Source organism: Simochromis diagramma, unplaced genomic scaffold (assembly GCF_900408965.1).
Source record: "Simochromis diagramma unplaced genomic scaffold, fSimDia1.1 OVJJ01000185.1, whole genome shotgun sequence".
Lineage (NCBI taxonomy): Eukaryota > Metazoa > Chordata > Actinopteri > Cichliformes > Cichlidae > Simochromis > Simochromis diagramma.
In genome coordinates this window covers 49,716-73,547 of record NW_024387145.1, presented here as the reverse complement: position 1 = coordinate 73,547, position 23,832 = coordinate 49,716, and the positions used below count along the sequence as shown (strand labels likewise).

At 40.2% G+C, this 23,832-nt stretch overlaps 1 protein-coding gene and 1 long non-coding RNA gene across 2 annotated transcripts in view; one reads left to right on the top strand and one right to left on the bottom strand.

Moving 5' to 3' along the window:
• LOC120743562 overlaps positions 1-23,832 on the top strand; it is a 30,200-nt gene that overhangs the window by 2,290 nt on the left and 4,078 nt on the right. The window contains exons 2-3 of the long non-coding RNA XR_005698231.1: positions 5,521-5,524; positions 19,855-19,946. This is a non-coding gene — a long non-coding RNA (uncharacterized LOC120743562). The remainder of the gene's footprint in view (positions 1-5,520; positions 5,525-19,854; positions 19,947-23,832) is intronic.
• Positions 1,027-23,832, bottom strand: part of LOC120743559 (polyunsaturated fatty acid lipoxygenase ALOX15B-like) — a 28,351-nt gene continuing 5,545 nt past the window's right edge. The window contains exons 7-15 of the mRNA XM_040047218.1: positions 20,075-20,241; positions 19,801-19,944; positions 17,998-18,201; positions 16,945-17,031; positions 16,665-16,834; positions 9,619-9,740; positions 8,228-8,328; positions 2,656-2,826; positions 1,027-2,540 (exon numbers count right to left, since the gene is read on the bottom strand). Coding sequence (XP_039903152.1) covers positions 2,361-2,540; positions 2,656-2,826; positions 8,228-8,328; positions 9,619-9,740; positions 16,665-16,834; positions 16,945-17,031; positions 17,998-18,201; positions 19,801-19,944; positions 20,075-20,241 — 1,346 coding nt within the window. The 3' untranslated portion in view covers positions 1,027-2,360. The remainder of the gene's footprint in view (positions 2,541-2,655; positions 2,827-8,227; positions 8,329-9,618; positions 9,741-16,664; positions 16,835-16,944; positions 17,032-17,997; positions 18,202-19,800; positions 19,945-20,074; positions 20,242-23,832) is intronic.

Genomic DNA, 23,832 nt, shown 5'->3' with positions numbered 1-23,832 from the left:
CTGGGGGCCTCTGGATGTCTGGAGTTTTGATCTCCTCCATACCTGCTTCATACCCTGGAGGACGGGGCTGTGGCTCCCCACACTCCCTAGCAGATCGTTACATGGAGAAACCTTTGGAATGCAAGCATGCTGATCCACACCGGTATGCACACTGTGTACACACGGGTATTCACAGACGCGGACTACAGCTTTCTTGGCTGCTGCCTCAAAGCACATTGTGCGCTGTCTATCTTGCGTGCTGCACAATATTGTTTATTATTTAGTATCTACTGATATCTACTGCTAGCTAGTTTATTGTGATGGTGCTGTTTTTTTAATTATGTTGCTCTTTGTTGTTTGCTTTCTCTTCTGTTTTTTTTCTCCATACAGGTGACCCAGGTGTTTTGTTTTTTTGTTTTTTTCTTTCTTCCCCCCCTTCTCACCGTCTCTTCTCCCCTTTGGTTTTCTTTCTCTCCCTCTCTTTCTTTCATTCTTTCTCCCTGTCCTATCCCCCAGTCATGTCTGTCCCGTTTGTAGCAACTGAAAATAAAATAAATTCATAATTATAATAAAGGTCAATCAAATGGACCAATATGGCAAGGCCATGATGATCCACTTGGTAAAATAAATCCGCTTGGCATCTTTCTTGGCCTTAAGACAACAATTCTGATGGCTAAAGATCCAAACGGGACACACACAAAAAAAAAAAAAAAATTCTTTTCCTGGTGTCCTTCGAAAGCTCTTTGGTCTTGGCCATGGCGAAGTTTGGAGTCTGACTGTTCGAGGCTGTGGACAGGTGTCTTTTATACAGATGATGAGTTCAAACAGGTGCCATTCATACAGGTAACGAGTGGGGGACAGAAAAGCTTCTTACAGAAGACGTTACAGGTCTGTGAGAGCCAGAGATCTTCCTTGTTTGAGGTGACCAAATACTTATTTTCCACCGTAATTTACGAATAAATTCTTTACAAATCCTACCATGTGAATTCATGGATTTTTTTTTTCACATTCTGTCTCTCACAGTTGAAGTGTACCTCTGGTGCAAATTACTGACCTCTGTCATCATTTTAAGTGGGGGAACTTGCACAATCGGTGGCTGACTAAATACTTTTTTGCCCCACTGTATATACTGTCAAATAGTAATTATGAGTGTGGTTCAGGTTTTTTGTTTTTTTTTAGCAATATGAAAGTAACGTAACAGGTAGTATAATGAATGTCTTTCTCCTGGGTGTAATTAAGTGCATTACTTTTAAGAAAAGTGTTTTGTGTAGGAACTTTTTTACTTTACTTTACTGAGTAATGACCCAACACTGATCACAACAAAGAGGGACATACCTCCAACATGCACAAATATTTGACCACACAGAATTAATTTGCATGAATGTAAGTAATGTCTTTGATATTCTGCTTAGTGGTGGTGGTGGTGACTCTCAAAGTGGAGTCAGTGAGAATCAATAAGGAATCCAGTCGATAAATGATATCAATAATGGAATCAGAATCGCTAAATTCTTATTAATTTCGTCCTTACTGCTAGTATTTACTAATATCTTAGGACTCCACGCCTTCATCTAAATATGACAAAAGCCATGAATCTGCAATAAAACGAGGATTTTGACTGGGTCAGTGTTTATATTCCATCTTTTACATACAGAAAACAGTTCAGAAAGAGATCAAACTATCATCATTTATGTCAGGCAAGCTTAAAAATCAGTTGATATAAACAGGGCCTAAGTATAGTTCACACAGAAAAATAACATAGTAAGCTCCTCCTTCACCCTTTAAATCATGTATTCACAGGCAGGAAATTTCTAAGAATTTTAAATGAAACATCATAAAGTTATGCATTCATGTCTGTCTATATCTGTGTTAAATCTCTATGATCTCTAAAAATGATATAGATAGCTATTAATTTTCCTATTTCAAAGTAGGTACACTTTTTATGGATTCATGCAATCCACTGCAATAAGACAAAAATATTGATTATATAAAGCTTGTATTGAAACAAAATTGAGAATTAAAAACCAGAGAAGTGCAAAGGAGACCTTATTTCTTAAAGCCCGTCTCACCCTAGCAGCTTTCTATCTACGTATTTACCTTTTCATTATTAAAGAGAGAAACAGCTTTAAAATTATGATTAAAAAAAGTAGAAATCATTATAAATCAGAAACACTCTTTCCACTGATATATTTTCTAATTATGAAACATAAAACCTGAAACATAAAACATAAAACCTGGTCATTGTATTAACTCAGAAGAATATTTTAGAAATTGCTGGTAAACTAAAGTTAAATCAATAGAATGAGTTTCGGGCAGAGCTCAGACTTCACTTTCTTTTCTGTTTTTGTTACTGAACTAAAGGAAGAGAAGCTGCCTTCTAATATTCAAATGGACACACTGTTTTCAGTCATGTCAGGATCCAAGTATGTGTATGGCAGGTCCAACACTGAGTTTCTGGCTTTGATCTCTGCACTCAGCCTTTTGAGCTCTACTTGGAAATCCTTTATTTTTTGGCAGGGAACCTCCTCAGTGAAATGCTCCTCTGGGTACTGGCCAAGAAAGATCTGATGAGATAGATATGAGATCACTGGCATGTTTTGCTTCTTCCACTCAAAATGCATAGTAGTATGACTTTTGATTTTGACATTTTGATGTACATTACATAACTTGAACACTTACAGAGTCAGAGGACTGCTTGCTGAGTAGCCACATGACGGCCATGCCATGAACTGTTGTTTGAATATTGGGGAATGTATCTATCATGCTTTTTTCACTTGCTTTCCCCTTTTTAGTTGGTGGGGGAAGCTGCAAGGTGACAGGACTATTGGGCATCCAGGCCCCAAAGTCGTACTGCATTGAAGGAGTAAAGGAAAGGTCATTAATAGGCTCTGAAGCACATAGCAGTGTGATATTGGTGTTTGGTCAAGCCTGGAGAGTCAGGGGGTGTAATACACATTAGGCTCTAACTTGATTAAGGACAAACATGAAGGAAAAGAGTGCATCCTTAAATTGCTGACCCAAAAACTAGAAATATTTGATGAAGAGATCTTTAAGAGCTTGAATGAAGGTGACTGGACTAGAAAGGGATCTCAAGATTGCATTGTAGGTAGCCAACACCACCCCTGTTTATTTGTCATTCAGTGGACATTGATGGCTTCTTTCACTCCTCTTTCAAACCATCTCTGTCTTCTCTGTCCAAAATGTGAATACCATCAACCCTAACCCTTTTGATCTCTACAGCCACTTCATAAACACATGGGACAACATAGAAGAGTCACGTCGACAGGCAAGACGTTCAAGATGTTCCTCTGCATCTGAACAACAAAGGTCACTCTTTTGAGGATGCCAATGTTCGCATTTTGGACAGAGAAGACAGATGAGTAATGAAAGAATTAATCTTTGTCCACTGTGGATGATCATCCTTGAACAGAGGTGGTGGTTTATGACACCAACTGTCTGCCATCTATAATCCAATTTTGAGATTCCTTCCCAGACACTTTAACCATCTTAAACTGGTCAGAGTGGGCACGCTCCATTTTGCTTCACTATTTTTAAATCCCTGTAGAACTGGAAACACGTAAGCTACCGCAATAATTTTTTTTTGCATATGAAACCGGAGGAGTTGTGCTTACATTTTATGCCATCAGCTTGTCCTAGGTTACGATTTCCTTCCACATATAGCTTTGCAAAAATTGCATAAAAAGCACTTGCAGCAACAAAAACATAATATTCAAGAAACACGCTTTGCCAATCCGATCAACTGTTCGTAACACTTCCTACGTTGGAATAGACGACAGCGCAACTATCGTATGTCCGCCATTACTTACCCGAAACCGGAAGACATTTTCGCGAAAAATGTAGTTTTTTTTTTTTTTTACTTTCAGGGCCTTATAAGCCTACACTGGTGTTTTTAAAAGTTATGTTTGACTTTATACTTTTCTGTATAGTTCCTGGGATGCTTAGAACTAAAATTGCACTGCTGGAAATAGTTTATTTTGATGCTGTCTTTTTTTTTTGTTTTGTTTTTTTTTTGCAATATAATATTTATTTTCGTTTTTCCTGCAGTATATAAAGATGGATCTCAAAACTAAAACTATGAAGACACTCAAAATAAATTTCCTGTTTTTAGAAACTACGTTGTGCAATATTTTTGTCACTACAGCAGGGCTCTAGACTAACTTTTTGCCAGGATTGCACTGGTGTGCCTTTTTTTCTTGTAAATCATTAACTAACAATCTTTTGCTTGTGCTTAAAGTACCTTGGCACTCTTTGGCAATATTGTAGACAATATTAAATGTAATCATCACATCGGCCTCCTCTGATGACCTGTTTGCTGCTGCCTGTTGCTGAAAGGCAGTGGGGAGAGGGGACACTTGGGCAGTGCATTTATCGCAGCATATAATGTGTTTTCTTGATACACTGCTTTTTCAACGTTCAGAGATTGTCAGAGCACTGGCTATGAATTTCAGATGGATCAGACCTTAACTTAACAAAAAATTTATCAGTTGTTCTTTTCATCTTTTCTTGTTACCCACAGCTACATCCACTTCTGCTTGGCCTAGCCTACTCACTAGGGCTGGGTATCATCACTGATATCCATTTGATTCCGATTCACAAGGTCCCGATTCGATTCGATTCAATTTTGCCTCAAACAGTCAGAAATATTATAATTCTGATCATTTATCAGTACTGATACTTGTGAGACTTTATCAGAATTGTGAACATCCCAGCAGATGCCTTTGTGTGAAAGTAACTGAGAATAAAACACAGAAAAACATGAAGGAGATTTTTCTGGCCTCGTTTTTTATAACAGATAACCTTAAAAATATTCTGCAATTTTGCATAATTTTAAAAAGTTTAAATTTCTTCGGTATTGAATAGCAGAAATTAGGTTTTCTTGTCCGAGGTCATTTAAGTAAAAAAAAAAGAAAGACAGCGGCCGACAGCACTGTAAAAATGGTAGACTGGTGGGTAATAAGCAAATGAATAATGCCGAAAACAGAGATTTGAGATGGGAAACTGTTCTTGAAGAACACAGAGAGAGAACTGTGCATCAAGTGTGATTTTTATCGTGGTGGAAGCAAAACAGCAAAAGTAAGAGGGAATTCATGAGGTTTTTTATCAAATGTGAAGCGTAGTTTGCTGCTTCTTTTGCTGCTGGTTTGGTGAATTTTGGTTGGAGAGAGACAAAACCCTGCAGCTCAGAATCTAGCGCAAAAAAGACGTAAAGACAGCGCAGACTCGTCGCATTAGAATCAGTGAGCCATCAGCTTTCAGCCCTGACGGCATGTCAATGTACGTGCCGTCGGGTGAGAAAGCCGAGAAAGAGAAAGCTGATTCTGATGCGTCAGGTCCGCGCTCTGTGTTTACTTCTTTGTGCAGAATCCGTGTACCTGCTCTCATTTGCTGTTTGGTGGTTGTTGAAATAGTTTTGTGAGCTTTAACCTGAGATTCTGGTGTTTCTGGCAAAATACATATCGCTTTATTCAAGCTACTCACCTCTCTCTATCCACCTGCACTTTCAACTGGACCACGGCCAATCAGCGAGGTCACGCCCTTGACTATCTCTGATTGGTTTAGACCATGATAGGGGCATAATGTGTGTCTGCTGTTGACCACACGGAGACTTTCAGAGCTGCGGAGTCTTTTTTCTTTTCTTTACTCGAACAGTTGCTCGCACCGGTGCGACCTAAGATTTTTTTTAGTCGCACCACTGAAAATTTGGTTGCATTTGCAACCAAATTGGTCACACTCTAGAGCCCTGCACTACAGCATGTAAAAATATAAGGATAAGCTCTGGCGGACTTGGTTCTATGGTAGGTCTTAAAGGGTTAGTGCCCACTCACATCCTGGGCCATTTGACCTAAGGCTACGTCCACACTAATGCGTTTTCAAATCACAACGCATCATTTTCTCTCCATTTTGCCCTCGTGTCCACACTGAGATGGCGTTTTCCTCAAGGAAAACACAGCGTTTTGAAAACACTCTCGAAATTGCATACATTTGAAAACGGTGCTTTCCTGTGGCAGTGTGGACAGCGAAAACGATGACGCATGTTAGCCATAAGATGCAGTCATGTGACCACTTCAACCAAGATAGCGGAGAGCATTATACAGCAGTTGTTTTGTTTGCTTTCAATTTTGACAGCCATATTAAAGATTAATATCAGTTTGTACATGCTCCAGATAGCTTTTGTTCAAATTCTTTAATTCTCAATCGCTTTTGCAAATTTGTACTTTGTTTTTGTATTTGTACTCGCAGCAACAACTCCACCTCATTGTTAGTACATTTAAAAAACTTGGTGCTTTTCAAAGAGACATTTCAAAGAGCCGGAAAGTAAATAAGCGGCAGACAGAAATGAGGCATGTCGAATCTTCTAGCGTTTCACGCATACGCAGTACTGGAGCGTAACCATTTTTGGCCGTTTCAATGTGGACGCACAACTCTGTGAAAAGGACTGAAAACGCTAGTGTGGACGTGGAGCGTTTTCAGACAAAAATGCTGTTTTCAAATCTATCCGGGCTGGTGTGGACGTAGCCTAAGTAACACACATGATAGGTTGGGGCTAGCTTTCACAATGGGTTTACCGGAAACCTTTCCTGATTGTGACCCAAAGCTTCTTTGTCCATACTAGCCCGGATAGATCTGAAAACGCTCTGTGTCCACACTACCGTCTTTAGTAGTTTTCAAAGAGTTGTGCATCCACATTGAAATGGCCAAAAACGCCTATATTCAAGTCCTGCGCATGCACAAAAGCGAGTGAGAATTAAAGAATTTGAAGAAAAGCTATCTGGAGCATGTAAAAACTGATATTAATCTTTAATAGGGCTGTTAAAATTGAGAGCAATCAAAACAACTGCTGTATAATGCCCTTTGTTCAATTGGTCACATGACTGCATCACATGACTAAAATGCGTCATCGTTTTAGAAAGTCTGCGTTTTCCACCGCCCACACTGCGACAGGACACCTCCAGTTTGAAATGTATCCGTTTTCGAGAGCGTTTCCAAAACACTGTGTTTTTCCTTGAGGAAAATGCCGGCTCAGTCTGGAAAACGATGCATTTTCGTTTGAAAACGCATTAGTGTGGACGTAGCCTTAGGTCAAATGGCCCAGGATGTGAGTGGGCACTGGTTCTTATGTAGCACTTGCTACTCTCCTGGAGACTCAAAGCACATTTTCCTATGTCTCCATAAGTGCTTTCTAACATTCACACTCCACTGGATGCATCATAGAGTTACTTAGGGTTAACATCTTGCCCAAAGATATTTGGCATACAAACTCGAACTCGACAGGGTTTGAACCACCAAAATTCCAACTAGTACGGAGCCTGCTCTACCACCTGAGCTTCAGCCATCACTAAAAATTTAATGTGAAAAGCAAGATGGACCTGAGATCATCAGTCAAGCCAGACTCTAAAATTAATATTCTCTTAGGACTTAAGTATACTTACCTTTTATAAATTATCCTGCCACTAACAAAGGAACACTTGTCAACTGAAGTGTTTTCCCAAATTGAGAGAAAAGTATTCATGGAGTTGGCAATAATTTATTTTGCTAACTAAACAATGCTCCTTTGCCTTAGCAATTTAAATGTCTTGAATAATGCTATATCATCCAGGTAAGTAAATTGAGGTTGATTCTGTTCATCTGGATGTAGCATTTTCAGTGGAAGAAACATTTCGTCACTCATCCAAGTGACTTTGCAGTCTCAGCTGACTGCAGGTTTCCCCCACCTTTACGCAATTACTGACACTAGCGCAACTGAAAGGGATGTGAGGTCAGTTCGTTTATCATGAATATGCAAACTGTTTCAAAGCCCACTGATCTAAGACCATTGATCAATGGCCATGAGCACTATTTAATGAGAGTTGGGGAATGGCTTCAATCACAGCATTGTAAGGCGGTGAAAGATGTACCCTTAGGCCTCCTTCTCGATTCAGAGATGGTTTTTCCCTTCTTGTGTAAATGGCCTCCTTGACTCCCTGTGTTCCTCCCTGTCCAGGATGTGTTCAGGTAGCTGAGACTGAAGTCACTTGGAGAAGTGACGTTTCTCCACTGAAAACTTTACGTCCAGATGAACAGAATCAACCTTTTGGGGCTTAGCAATTGAAATTTGTAAAGTGATTGTAGTTTATTCCTGATATATTGTAAGGTGGTTAATCTTACCACTTTAAGGTCTTGAAGATTCTTGCATGGCCTTAAACTATTACAACCTAAATAAATGAAATTAAATGATGTTAGAAGGTTTCACCTGCCCAGAGTTGACAGCTGAGTGCTGGGCAGAGCAAGTGAAGATCACCATGGTGACGAACTTGACCATCTCATCCACAGTGCTGAATTTATGTGGAATTCCTGATGATCAGAACAAAAAGAAATGGCATTACTTCAATACACTGGGGAAACCAAAGTAAAGTTGTATCAAAATTACAATATTGTAGGTGCACATAAAGTTCTATTATCATAATAAAGTCTCACATCATACTTTGGTCAGTGTATATAATATATAGGTAGTCCAAATATGCCAAAAACTTTAAACTGCTCTAAATGCTCAGATTCACACATTTTTTAGCCAAAGGATGAGGTAAAGTGTCCAATAGTAGGGATCACTACTAAACTAAACACTACTTACACTTTTTTTAATGCTAAAGTGGGAGTAGCACAAAGGTAATCCACAGGCAGTCACAGACTGCCCATCTACCTGCATCTACCTGTTGTTTTCAAGGAAGTAGGGTACTCCTGATTTTGCTGTTGTTGATCTTTTAGCCAGTGGAAGAGACAAGTGAAGTTATGACATACAAAGTGCTGAAGTGGATCAAAATGTTAAAACCAATTGTTTCCACCACAGCCAGTGTCTGTATTGTTCATTCTATATTTTTAGTCTTTGATTTTTCTTCTACATCTCTCTGCTGTCTCCCCCTTCTGTTGCCCAGCCCCTTGTGAACCAATCAGAATTTGACCATGGCCATTCATGCTCAGCAAACTGCTTATGGGATTTTGGTTGACTGCATGGGAGCTTATTTGCAGTGGTTTCTAAACTGAAACATGTACGCAGACGGACACATTTGTGGGACCGTAAATCACGTTGGGTTTTCACCCAAATTCTGCTCAAGGTCAAGGTCATCTTCTTGTCATTTTTACAGGCAGTTTTTCACATTCACTAAAATCTGTACTGATAAAAGTTCTAGTTTGGACTGTGATGTTCAGAAAATGAATGCATTCTTGCACCCCTTTACCACTGAAACATAAATGCCATCACTAAGTTTAGTTATGGTATAAAAATGTAAGATAGTTTAGAGCTGGTCAAAAACTTGGGCCACACCATTGACAAAGTATGTCTTAGTGGTCAATAATAGTTGGTGAATGAGAACAAGTTGTCCTAAATTGATTTACAGGATTTTATTTCTCATTAGTTTGTGCATTATAGCCAGTGAATGACAGAAAAAAAGCTATAACTTTGCTTCTGTACTTTGATGTTATTTTTTTGGTAGGTATTACAATAACCTGTGAACTCGAATAGATCATGGACCAAACGACTTGGATCTATATATTTGAACTGCAAATCAGGCATTTAAATTCTAGTAGAGTTAAAATCTAAAATCACAGAGCTTTAAATGAGCAGAGTAAGTCCAAAATAAAGCTCACCTGTGCGTGCTTGTGAAAGGAATCCATGTTCATAAATGTCCTGAATCCACTTCTGCAGTTCAGAGTCTTTCTGGACTTCAGCATCAGTCTTGTAGTAGGAGGTGAGAATTTCTTTCACAAACCTTTGAAATATAGAGCCATAAGCAATGAAGCACAATCCCAATTTAAATACAGATTTCTTAAACACACTAGACCATAAAATGTGTTAATGTGTATAAAATGTGCTATTTTTTCCCCAACCTTTGGATCTTTTTTATATGAAAACTTTTATTTTCTACATAGTAATGGATGACAGTAAAGGAGGCAGGGTATGAATTTTTTAAGGTTGTTTTCAAGAAAACCAAGCCATGGGAGTACCTCAAGTCTGCTAGACCCTAACCTTAACCTAAAAACAAAAGTCTTATAAGAACCCTCGTGAAGCTGATTCTGATCATCTTCTTGTGATGTTTTTAGTGGGAGAATCGCTCTGTCACTCATCCAAACAATAATTGTGCATAGTGACCGAAACTTGCACCACTGACTATCACATGTGTTGGGGGCTGTCAGGTCACTTTCATGATCATTAAGAAGTAAAGTGACATTGCCATTGATCAATGGTAGTGTGAAAGGACTCTAACAATTTTCGGAGGTCTGAAAAGGTTACTCAGAGCGTTTTAGACTCCAATGATTTTATTGTCATCTATTTTGGAGCAGTTGTTTTGGTGCTGCCACAGGCCTGAAAAACAGCCTGGCTATTCCAACAGTGCATATGTTTATCAAACTCCCTTAACTCTAGAACAGTGGTTCTTAACCTGGGTTCGATCGAACCATAGGGGTTCGGTGAGTCGGTCTCAGGGCTTCGGCAGAGCCTCCACCGCGGGGTCCGGACACACCCGAATTATCGTGTAAATTTGTGATGACACGGCCCCTTTTGGCCATCACTGGCTGCAGATGATCATGCTACACTGCTTGGGGGAATTTAGCGCACAGTAGTCAACGTGTGACTGTCGTGGTAGTACTTCGTGTGATTTTTTTGTTAATATTTTAATCCATACTAACTATGTCGGGAAAAAGAAGAAAGTGGTTGGACGAATATGTACAATATGGATTCACATGTATCACGGAACGTGATGGGAGTGAGCGTCCTCTCTGCATGATTTGCAACGCCAAGTTGAACAACTCTAGTCTCGCACCAGCAAAACTAAAGGAACACTTCTTGAAGCTGCAAGGAGACGTTGAATACAAGAACACAACACTTGCTGAATTCAAGGATGAAGAGAGACAGATTCGATGAAAGGCCCACTCTGCCTGCTCTTGAATTTTGTATCCGTTAACAAACCGATCCTCACAGCATCGTACGAAGTTGCTTACCTGATCGCAAAGCAGGGCAAGCCACACACCATTGGTGAAACACTCGTGAAACCAGCTGCATTAAAGATGTCGAATCTGAAACTCTGAACAGCGGCCGAAGGTAAATGATTCCAAATTCCTCTTTCAAATGACACCATCAGCAACAGAATAGAAGACATGAGTAAAGACATCTTGGCTCAAGTATTCGCAGATCTGATTTCAAGCCCAGCAAAATTCAGCCATCAACTCGATGAGAGCACAGACGTTGCTAATCTAAGCCGGATTAGCTTTTCAAAAAAAGCTACCGTTATGGAAACGACGAACAGAGAACAACAACTACGCAAACTTCCCCCTTCTGGACAACTGTGTAAGTAAGATCGAAGATGTGTCTGGAATCTGAGATATTTCTGTATCCACGGAACTGAAGCAAACTATTGCAACGCACTTAGATGAGCTTGCAATGTCTCTCGACAGATATTTTCCTACGAGAGAGTCATATCCAGCATGGGTGAGACAGCCATTCACTTTTGCTGATTAGACAGCAGATGTCAATGATAAATACCTTGACGAAATCATTAAATTTCAGCAGAGCCAGGTTCAACACCAACTCTTCAGAACAACAACGCTCTCAAAGTTTTGGTGTCGACAAATGGACAAGTATCCAGTTATTGCTAAGTAAGCCCTGGATTTTTTTATGCCATTTGTTACAACATATCTTTGCGAGCAATCCTTTTCGAGGATGCTGGACATAAAAACAAAGAAAAGGAACTGACTTTGCTGTGAAAATGACATGAGACTGGCACTTGCCAAGGTGAAGCCACGCATATCTGAACTGGTCTCGCAAAGGCAACAGCAGAAGTCACACTGATTTGCAGGTATGTAATTTGTTGTAAGTTTGTTCATTGTGTTGGTATTGTTCTTTGAACAAGGTGATGTTCATGCACGGATCATTGTGTGCACCAGTAAAAAACATATCTATGTCTTGAATTTGAAAAAAAAATCAGATTTTATTTTTCACTAAAGAGGGGTTCGGTGAATGCACATACAAAACTGGTGGGGTTTGATACCTCCAACAAGGTTAAGAACCACTTCTCTAGAAGGATAGAAAGAAATTTGTTTTCTAATTATAACTTCAATAACCATACTTGCTCATCTATCTTCTTCTTGATTTAAAAAATGTAATAAAAAGTGTATCAGAATCTCCTGAGGGATTTTTTAATGCATGCCAGTGAACCCATTCTCAACCACAACAAATAGATTTGAGTTCTATTTTTTCTTTTTTTCCAAAATGTTGCTCTACATCCAGTTACACAGCCACAAATAAAAAACACAAAGGGGGATTGAGTCTGAATGCAGTCCCAAATGGACGGTCTGGAGGAGGAATAATGTGAGAGACAGTTCTGGGGACTAGCCTTAAGGAGGAGTAGCAAAGGAGAACCTCTCTGGAGGTTGAGAAGGAGACCAGCTAAGGTGGGGAAGCCACACTAGAGGCTTGCAATAATAGACACAGTCCTTGTGGATGGCCTCGAGACAAGAGACCAGAAGAGAAGATGGAACCCCTCCTGTGGCTTGATAGGGGGCTAGTGACGGTCAAGGAGACTGGACCCCTCCAGAGGTTTGGCAATGGCTAGTTGCAGAGGCTTCACAGGTGGTCTAAAAGCCAGTGGGTGGAGTGAGGCAGTTTATCATGGTGGCCAGCAACAACAAGGCAGGAAAAACCAGGAACCAGCTGTTGAGGCATACTCCATGCAGTGGCCAAGGAAGAGGCTGGTGATCAGAAAGCAGGGCATTAGACTACAAGATGGCCTTCAGAGAAGGAACGGAACGGTTCTTGATCCAAAGCATCTGCCAAACATTTTCTGCTCTTGCTCTTGACGAAGGCGGTCGCACTTTTCTCCTCTCCTCCTCTCCCTTAGCTTCCCTGCTTAGCCTCTTATGTCCTTGTCTAGTCTCGTGTTTTTTGTATTACTTTTCCCTGGAACACTCTCTCACAGTCTGTTCTCTAAAACCTAAAAGTGGAATTATGGATTTGATCAACTGGTCCCTAAATGCAATTGACACCCCTTTCTCAATGAGAAGTTTGGGCTTGGGTGCGCCTGAGTGCTGAAGATATCTACCTATTCGGAACCATGATAACAGGGTTCTTGCTGATCGGAGCTGGTTTGGCCCTGACTTATCGAAGAATTAAGAAAGTGGAACCGGCTGTTCAAACCCCCACAAGGCTGCAGGCTGGGATTGAAACGATGGGAAGAGGTGTGAGTTTCTCAAAATGGGCTCATTGAGTGCAGCATGGATAAGATCTTGGAGAAGCTTACGGCTGCCGTGAATACTCACAATAAGATCTCTGAGTGCAAACTGGATTACATCTTGGAGGGGCTCGCTCGGAATAGCACCTCTGAGCGCAAATTGGATCACATCTTGGAGAAGCTCACTGTGGTCGTGAGTTCTCAGAATTGGCTCTTTGAGCACAAGAATGACAACATCAAGGAGAGCAAGTTTGATAACATCATAGAGAAGCTCATGGCTCTCCAACGGGAGATTGAGAGACCAGTGTTGGACTGTTAGAACAGCTTTGAAATTCATATGAGTTGTTCGCACTAAAGTAAAAAACACCATCACTTCATGCGGATACCCTTTCGGCGCCAGCTGCAGTCTCAAGGCTGGAGCCAAACAAAAACACCCTGATAATGACTGTGTTTAGACTGTTCTTCCCAGTCCATGCAAGGCCACCTGGGTTGGCTGGAAGACTGTTTACTTAGCCTGGCAGGGCGAAGGACACTGTCTCAGCTGAACTCTGGACACGCACACACATACATATACACTGATATGCACACACTCATCCCCCCTCCCTTTCCAAACGCCTTCGATGCTTGTTCCCTCCTGGGAACACGGCGGGTCTGAGCTGGAATGGTAGGGCTGGGCAGGATGGCTGCTGTGTTTGCTTCAGATTACTCCTCACCCCCCACCCGACCCTGTGGTTTGTCACATGTTCCATAATGTTTTGCACATGGACATTCATGTGCTTTTTTGTGCAGAGGAGTTTTTTTTGGGTTTTTTTCCTCCCACAGGAGCCCAGCATGAGTAGAGGTCTCTTTTTTTCCTCTTGTACTTTCCCATTGTAGTGTATATTTCAGTGTTTTTTCTGTAACGCTACCGATCTCCGACCTGTATCCCCATGTGATGTCTGTGTTGTGTGTGTAAGGTCGGGGGAGGGGGGGTCCCATTTCACTGCGGGGCAACTTGCACCTGGCGAATAAAGCCTTGATTGATTGATTGATTGATTGATTGATTGATTGATTGACAGCGTTGTAGCATGGGCATTTATGGGTGCCAACCAGGGTTTTAATAGTTTTGCAATTTTCATTAGTTTTTATTTTTATTTAGTTTTGACTTCAGATTTTCAATTTTATATCAGTTTTAATTAGTTTTTACCAATTGTTTGCTAGCTTCGTTTTTTTTTTTTTTTTTAATCCTTAGTTTCAGTTTAGTTTTGATTAGTTTCAGTTATAGTTTTAGCTGTGTTTGCAATAATTAAGTGAAACAAAATCCCAGTTTCATCATATCAGTCATGCTCTTCTGCTTATCCTTGGGTATGTTGCTATTCCAGCTACCATACCCTGCACCCTGGACAGTTCGCCTGTCTGTCGCAGGGCTAACACGCAGAGACAGACAACTCACATTCCCATAAATAAATAAATAAATAAATTAGGGCAGATGAACAACCATTGATACCAGGCAACTATAAAAGGTATATATTGGCCCCATTGAGACTATTAACTCTTGCAGCACCGGGTGTTCATAATTTTGGTTCAAGTGAATTGATAAACTTCTTGAAGGCTCACACAGTTGTGTAGATATCCCCGTCCTGTTGTCTTGGGATGCATCACACTGCCTTGCCTGGGGTTAGATTCTGTTTCTGGGGATTAGGGTTGAGTGTGCTCCCTTACCTTCTCAAGGTAAGCTAGGTTAGCCTTCTTGTGCGAGCTTTTCAAGTGCAGTTTAAGGTTTGTGGGATTTTTTTCCTTTTAGAAATGTCCCTCATAATTTGTCTCTTTCCACTACAAGACACTTGCTTTATCCAAAACACAGTCATATTCAAAGTAATCGCAAATTGGACCTCTGCGCTTTCTCCTGACTTTTCCTGACATGATTCTGCGCGTGGACGGAGCAGCAACACAGACGATTCGACTAGCGTACTTGCCACCTGCTGGCATAATGAGACACAGCAAGAGAAAAACCTGGAAACTAAACTTCATTTTCACCCTTGACTATTGTATGACACACACACATCAATGAAAACTAAACACATTTTTGCTATAAATTCAATTAATTTTAGTTAGTTTTGTGAACACTCATTACAGTTTTAGTTAGTTTTCCTTTTTTTCGCAAAGTCTCGTTTTTAGTTTTATTTCCATTAACGAAAATGTTTTTTCACTTCTAGTTTTTGTTATTTCGTTAGTATTCGTTAACAATAATAACCTTGGTGCCAACCGAACCAGAGCACTAGTATTTATGATAAGACTGCTGACAGAAGTACCAGAATGAGTTGGGAAATGTATAAAGCTGTGCTTGCTGCTCAGATTTAGCTAAATGCTGCAAAACTGATCAGACAGTTTCACAGTGTAAATAGATAATCACAAAAGAAACCCAGAACTATTTTAAGCTAAAGAAATTAGATTTTCTTCCTTAACCACAGCCTTCGCCTGATCCTAAGCCAACAGCGCATGCTTTTTTAGTTACTGAAGACAAAAGTGAATGTAGACAGACCTACAAACAAGAAGCAACTAAAGATGACTGTGGTAAAGGCCTGAGCATCTCAAGGAGAAAGCGTAGCATTTGGTGATCTCCATGGCTTTTCATCTTCAGGCAGTCATTGGCAGCAAAGGACCCAAGCATTAAAATCTGCACCTGTGTTTAAAATTAAGTTATTCAAATTAATTTTAAGCCCCTGACAACAAGTTACTATGTTTAAACATGTATAAAATATGTATAAACAGCTAGTTCAATACTTTGTGCTTAACCCCTAGAGTTAAAGCTGAAAGTCTGCACATCTTGACGGACTGATTTAAAATCCATTGCTGTGGTGTAGTAAGACAATATTATAAAAATGTTGTTACACTCCATATATTTCTAGACATAGCTCTATATTTACCACCATACTGTAATAAACTGTTTGACCTAAATTTAACACATGAGCATCCTGATAAGGCTTTTTATTTGAAAAAAAGTGAGTTTTTCCCCTCACTGCTCCACAAACTGACCAATTAGGCCTAACCTGATAATTAGACTAATACCTCTTTTCCACTTTTACCGACTTGACTCTACTCTGTCTTGGTCATTTTCCTTCGCAAATGAGTACAGTGTGTGGGTGGGGGGTAAGCAATGTGGCAGAAGCTCCCATTATGTAATATGTATTCAACACAAACAAAGCAATGGAGGATGTCAAGGCGATGGTATACTGCCCCTCTGACTTTTCTTTTTGTCAGACTGAGGAAACCACGGTGTTGGGTTTTGTGTTGCCCTTTCCCTCATTTCCAGGTTTCAAATATGGAAGTTTTGATTTTTGCAGTCTACTGATGTCACATTTTTAGATCAACTCAGCTTGCTTGGAACGCCAGCCGAGTAGGTACTAAACAAAGTATCTGGTATACCACCTAATGGAAAACGCTAAAAATAAAGTTGACCCGAGTAAGCACTCAGAGGGAGAATTAGAGAACCTGAAGATGATTTCCCAAAGCTTCAATCCATCATCCCTGTAGTAGAAATTTGGTACATCTTTCAGCCCACGTTCTGCAATATCATCTGGGATACAGAGGGAGCTGTAGGTCAGGGAGGATAACGATTTCTGCAGGATTGTGATTACACCCTTTCCACCAGAAGCTGCATACTAGAGAACAGATACAACAAATACAAGTGAGAAGCAAATACTGTACACAATAGTAAAAAAGAAAATGTTGTTTAGGTTTTGGTCTGTTCAGTGTGTTGGTCTTTTCGTACCCGAGTCAAAACTCCCGTCTTAGATATTAGAAGTTGCCGAGCTAAGACGTTAATCTGAAGTGTGTAGCGAGTGTGAGGCATCAGAAGCTGGCAGAAAGGGAGAAATTTATTAGTAAGAAAATTACTTTTTCCTTGCTTATTTGATGATTTCAATGCAGTCATGTGAAAAAGAATGTTTAAACAGGTTTCTATGCAGTCTTGTGAAATTCTTACTACACTGTTACCCCTTAATAAGAATTAAGAGGGCCAGTGGCACCCAGTTGCTGCTGATGAAATGCACAAAGCCAAGAGCTACACCTCAGACTACGGGTGTCACGGTCCCTCTGTCTAGGATTCAAGGTTTTGAGAGATGTTTTTGAATTTTGTTTAAGCATTGTATTTTGGATTATCTTTGTTTTAGGATTCTGTATTGATTTCTGGTCTCAGTATAGTCGCAATTCTTTTTAGTTCAGTCCTTTATTACAGCTCTGTGTTTCCTGTTTGTTTTCTCTGGACTTCTCAGTTTTGTTATCCAGGTCTTAGTTTTTTTTATATTCGATCTCATATTTCTGTTATAATGCCTCCCGTGTTCCTTGTGCATTCTTGTGAAGTCACTCTCGTCTCAGTGTTTGTTTATCTTTCTGTTTTTGTTTCAAGTCTATGTTTCTGTTCATGCATTCGGTTTTTTCCCATTTTATTTTGGTGGTCTTTTGTCTCTGGTGTCTTGTGTTCTCCCTCTGGCTGTTTGAGAGTTCCTGATTTTTTTTTCTCAATTTGAGTTATTTTTATAATGTTCTTTGGACAAATGAAATGAGACTAAAGTAAAGATGTTTGATGAAAATGCACAGCACCACATTTGACAAAATGTGGTGCTGTGCATTGTCAGCACAAAGACCTTGTACTAACTGTTAAGCAGAGTGATGGAGAAGTGATGAGCCAGAGGAACTGGACACTACATTAGTGCTGCTGCATTGACTTTCCACATCTTTTCCTTTTTGAGAAATTGACTGGCACTAGTTAGTGCTATATTCAACTCCAAGGCACAAAAGACTTAGACTGTTTAGCCTCAGTTACCTTGTACAGTGGATGCACCATGGGCAGGTTACGCAGCAGTGAGACTGTAAAAACCTCAGCCAGCAGGTGTGTGTGTAGCAGGTGAACACTGACTTCATAGAAGTTGAAATCTGCACTTCTCACAAAGATTTTGGCCATCAACCAGTCATACTCAGAATCAGTAGGAAGGAAGATTGGGTTGTCCTTTGCTGGTTTCTGCTTTAGCTGAAGAAGAAGGAAGAGATATGCTTTTAATTCATTGCATTTGATCTATTATCCTCATTATTTGATGAATAACCATATTTTGGTTACTTATTTAGGTGAGTTTTGTCATGTTCCTGGGTCTTGACTCAGAGGGTTAAGTGTTTTTGTCTGTGTCCCGCTCCGGACGCTTGGCATATGTCCATATGATAGTTAAACTCATCCCATACTGTTTGAGTTTAGCAGAATTAATTTTTCGTTTAATAATGTATTGCTGATTGCTTCTTTGATGGCCAATTAAATTATGCAGTCACATTATAAATAGCTGCTATCTGAGCATCCCTCTCTTACTTACCTGTTGCCCTATACATCCAGGTCTCTGCTCATGTGGCTTCCATAGCTGTCACAGGTAGGAGTCATGTTTACGCCGCTGCTTCCTCAGTCTGTATTGGTTACACTGTAGCTGATTGATTCTGCTCATGCTTTTGTAGAAACTTCCTGCGGATGCTTATATTCTCAGAAATATGTGTCTCAGTAAGATGTGGTGTTTATCCCCTTGATTCTGTAAGTTTCCCTACTTCTGGGCCCAAGGTCTTAATGCATTCATTCAGGCTGCTCTTTTTAATGTGCTGTAACACTTTGTATCTTGTTTTATTTAATATAAAGAAGCCTCATCATTGGGGTAATTGGCAACCTCTCTGGTTTTTTATTAGCATCATTTATATGCAGCACATGTTCAAGCTCAGTTTTTAAAACCTTATGATGTAACTACAGTCAATGGGCTAACAGTTTACCAATACACCAAATATCTGAATGCTTCAGAGAAGAGTCAGAGCTCAGGATCAGCAATTTTTCAATTTCTCATCCAAAATATGTAGTAGTTAGATATTACTGGCTAACCTTGGGTTGGGCATGGATAATCTCAGATGTTCTCTTGACTCAAATTTAGGCAATGTTCAGTATCTTCTCCCAGCAGGGAAATCGGGGACCCTCACATTGCCTTTTTTTGGTTTTTTTTTTTTTTTTGGTTTTTTTTTTTTGGGGGGGGGGGGGGGGGGGGAGCTGATGCTCATCCTCCATCCTCACTGTGCTATTGTTTATATTTTTCTAACCATAGGTCTATAGGTAGCCACCACGTAGCAAACCATTATATGCCAGCTAGCCCAATTTCAATAATGCTACAAACATTGCTGCTGTTTAGTTTTCTGCCGTGTGTTCTGTTTCTTTTTAGAAATCCATTTGTGTTCTTTTTTGCTTTGCCTTTTATGGGTTTTTTTGCATCTTAAGAAGAAAGTGTGCCCTCTTGATGCATGCTAAATCATTCAGGTCTGAAAAAACATTTCATCACTCATCCAAGTGACTTCTTCAGTCACTGCAGGTTTCCCCAACTTTATAAACAGTACATTTGCACAATGACTGAAACTAGCACCACTGACTAACAATGGGCTGTGAGGTCAGTTTCTTGATCATTAATATGCAAAGTGTCGTGACCACTGAATTACAGCCATGATTGCTGTTCAGGGAGTTGGGGAATGGAATCACAGCACTGTAAGATGATGAAAGATGCACCCTTTGACTTTGTCAACTTTGTCAAGCATTAGTATTATTGAGTGTTGAACTCACCTGAATAGCAATTGGCATCAGCTTATTATCAGGGGTTTTCTGAAGCAGAATAAGAGGAGCCATCAGATACTGCTTCTTTTTGTTGATGGTGTTTGGTTGCACTCCATCCAAAAGCTTGTAGTCACACAGGAAGATGTTGCCCTTCTGTTTGGAATTCCAGAAAGCATTACTGATGATTTTATGTCATGCATGCAGTTTGAATATTACAATTATGAAGCGAATGTACCAGTAAGATCAGCCAGTCATCATTAGTTCAAGAGAATTAAACACTTACCATCATTTCGTCTGCCAGACTTCCCCGACCATGGAGAGAGACCATGTCACCAGTGACAGGAAAGTTCTTTGGGAGTGCTTTACAGCATCGGATCAACATGGGGTTGACACCATTGAGAAACTGGTAGCCAAATAAAGAGTCTTCCTTCCAATGTTTATGAACAAAGTCTGTAAAAATAATATTTTTACTTGATTTTGGAATACAGGAATCACCACCTAAAGAGTCTTGATGCATGCTATATCATCCCCAAAAGGTTGATTCTGTTCATCTGTTCATAGCGTTTTCAGTGGGAGAAACGTTTAACCACTCATCAAAATAACTTCTTCAGTCTCAGCTGACTGCAGGTTTCCCCAAATAAACAGTACATTTGCACAATAACTGAAACTAGCACCACTGAATGAACAATGGGCTGACTCAGTTCCTTGATCATGATCATTACTATGCAAATTGTCATGACCACTTAATGAACAGTCGCGGTGCAAAAGTACTGTTTATAAGTTTGTGAAAATCTGCAGTCAGCTGAGCCTGAAGAAGTCACTTGGATGGGTGATGAAACATTTCTCCCACTGAAAACGCTACGTCCAGATGAACAGAATCAACTTTTTGATCCTACCTAAAGACAACATAGTGCCCAGAAATCTCCGATGACACAGGGACAATTGGGGATTTCCCTGAAGGAAGTTTTTTGATCTCCAAAAACCTTTGTCTGTTGTTAAAAAACTTCTAGCTGCAACAAACACTAAGTTGCACTGGGGTGGTCTACAGCTTAGTACAAAGGGGTTGGGCTCAGAATTGGAACTTCCAACTCTGAAACCATAGTTCACAGTCAGAAAAGGATGGATTGCACAGATCACTGCATTAAGATGAAGATAGAGGTAACTTCAAAATCACATGCAAAGAAACGCACAGAGGATTAACAGCAGATGATCCAGCAAAGTCTACAGGGAGGTCAGGCCTATTTATGCACAAGCACACACATAAACACACATAACAAGTGAAAACTAACACAAAGCATATGCAGGAAGTCAAACTGATGTTGGACACAAATGAAAACAAAATAAAAAAAAGGAACAACCCAAACCTGAATTCAGATGGCATCAAGTACAGAATAAAATAAACATGAAGAGTCTGAGGATGAACAGAAGGCAGAGGAGGGGCGGATAATAACACACTGAGGGAGCTGAACACTCAAAAGATTACAAACTCAAACAATAAACTGTGGTTTAATACAAATGTAGCCAAGTGTACAAGTATACTGATAATAATATTTTCTACTTTAGTTAAAAAAAATATCAGTTTAAGGTGAAAAAAGAGCTCTAAAAATTTCTTTGAATGTATGTTCTTTGTTTATATTTATGTTAAAACAAAAATGTTATTGAGTAGTTTAATTTCATTGTTTACACAGTTTCCTGTTTTCTGCATGTAGTGTGCACTTTAATTTGTTCATTTTGGTGATTTGTGTCATTGCATATTTTGGTCACCAGGGGGCAGTGATTAAGAGTTTACTGCAGTTTTAACAAAACTTAGAAAAAATGCATCTTGGGAATTACTGTTTTTTACAAAAAGGTGATATCATTGGCAAGAAATCAATGATGCAAAGGACCTGCACGTGCACCTTAGGGCGGCTATTTTCTGTGTGTAGGGGATAAGTTGTGATATCATATGTGTTCTCCAGTATCCAGGTGAGCTGAAATATTGCTGTGGAATCCAGAGGCCACTGCCATATTTCTTCTTTGTATATCTTTCATTTATTTTACCTCTTTTATTTCTCTGGTCCATTTTTGATTATTCTGTCTTCACCGAAAACAAAAGACTGCATATTAAGAACCCCAGTAATTGTGTCCTGTGAGGTTATTCATTTCTCAGGCTATACAAATAAGGAATTCAAAACTAATATTTTAACAGTAGAGCAATCTAGGTTTGTACTCAAAGCTCATTTTAAACTGAACTGTGAACAGGAAGTCAAAAAATACAACAAGAACTAATGCTCAGATTTACTTGTATGATAAAAGCACAACTGAAAAAGACTAAAAATGATCAAAAAGTTCAAACACTAGAATAATAAACAGGAAACTGACATACATTGACTAAGAGTCCAAAAATCAACACAAGAAACAGACTAGAAACCATTCTTGTTTTTAAGTGTAGTTGAATATATTTGATTTCCGGTGTACTCACTGGTACATTTTTCGATTATTTGGATTTATTTGGATTAATTGGATTATTTGGATTCAGATTTGAATGAACAGGAACATTCACACTCAGGACCAGATCGATCTCTGCCAGGGATTGACTTGCAACGCTTGTCCTCAACTTCTGTTATTTCAGCTGAATGTGTTCTCACGTCTTCTTCTCAGTGAGCTGCACTAGCTTAACTGTTTGAGCTATTTTAGCCTACCTGTTCGTTTCTCCGGCCGGCTCGGCTCCTTTTCCTCCACATAATCGAAGATGTGGACCAAGATGTTCCTGAGCTGGTCGGCACTATTTTGGATTCTCCTGATGCTCGTCTACCATCCTACGGCTGGACTGCTCCGCTATACAGCCGCTGAGCTCCTGCGCCTTCGCGGGCAGCTATCGCTCCCGTCGCCGGCGGAGCTCCACTACCACCCGGCATCACTTTCCAGCCTTGCCGGAGATACATCCATCGCGGGTCCCGCAGGATTTTCCATAACTCCATTGGAACTAAATCGTTCTGGTCTGCTACTCGCTGCCCTCGCAGGAACCCTGATCGGGCTGTCAACCATCGATCTCTAGCCCACCTGCCCAGGGCGCCCACCGCGATTAGCACAAAAGAAGATACTCCACTCAACTTCGGTCTTCTAAACATTCGTTCGTTGACAAGTAAGGGACCTCTCACCCAAGACCTCCTATCTGACCGTAAGTTTGACTTTTTCTGCTTAACTGAAACCTGGCAACAACCTGATGACTTTTCTCAGCTAAACGAATCTGCTCCTCTGGGGTTTGTTTACTTTTCTAAACCCTGCTGCTCAGGTTGTGGGGGTGGTCTCGCAATCCTTTTTCGCCAGCACTTGAAAGTCCTGCCAGTTAACGTTGATACCTTTAGTTCTCTAGAGGTCCTTGCATGTGAGCTGACTGGACCCATTCCCACCATCATAGCTACTGTATACCGCCCCCCCAAACCTAACCCTGTCTTCCTCAGTGACTTTGCTAATCTACTAACCCATCTTTCATCTCTCTCCCCAAATGTGATCTTGGTGGGAGATTTCAACATTCACATGGACAATAATGACCTTCTGCTCACCAGAGACTTTTCCTCCTGTCTCAAAGGCTCTGAATTTAAACAATTTATCAACTTTCCCACTCACTCTAAAGGACACACCCTGGACTTGGTCTGCTGTTCTGGTCTTACTCCCTCGAATCTTTCTGCTACTGAAATCCCCATAACTGACCACTTCCTCCTTTCATTTAACCTCACTCTCTGCTGCTCTTCTACCAAGCCAACCCGTCTCATCTCGTTCCACAACATCAAGAACATTGATATGGACATTCTCACTACCAGTTTGGACAATGTTCAGATTCCGGACTTCTATTCTACTCCTTATGATTTGTTGTTATATTATAATAATTGTCTATGCACTGTCCTTGATTCTCTGGCTCCTGTAAAAACCCACTCTGTTTCCTTCACTCGCTCTGCTCCCTGGTTTACCTCTGACCTCCGAGCTCTGAAGGCCAAAGCTCGGCAGCTAGAGCGTAAATATAAGAAATCTGGTTTAACTGTTGATTCAGAAATCTATAAA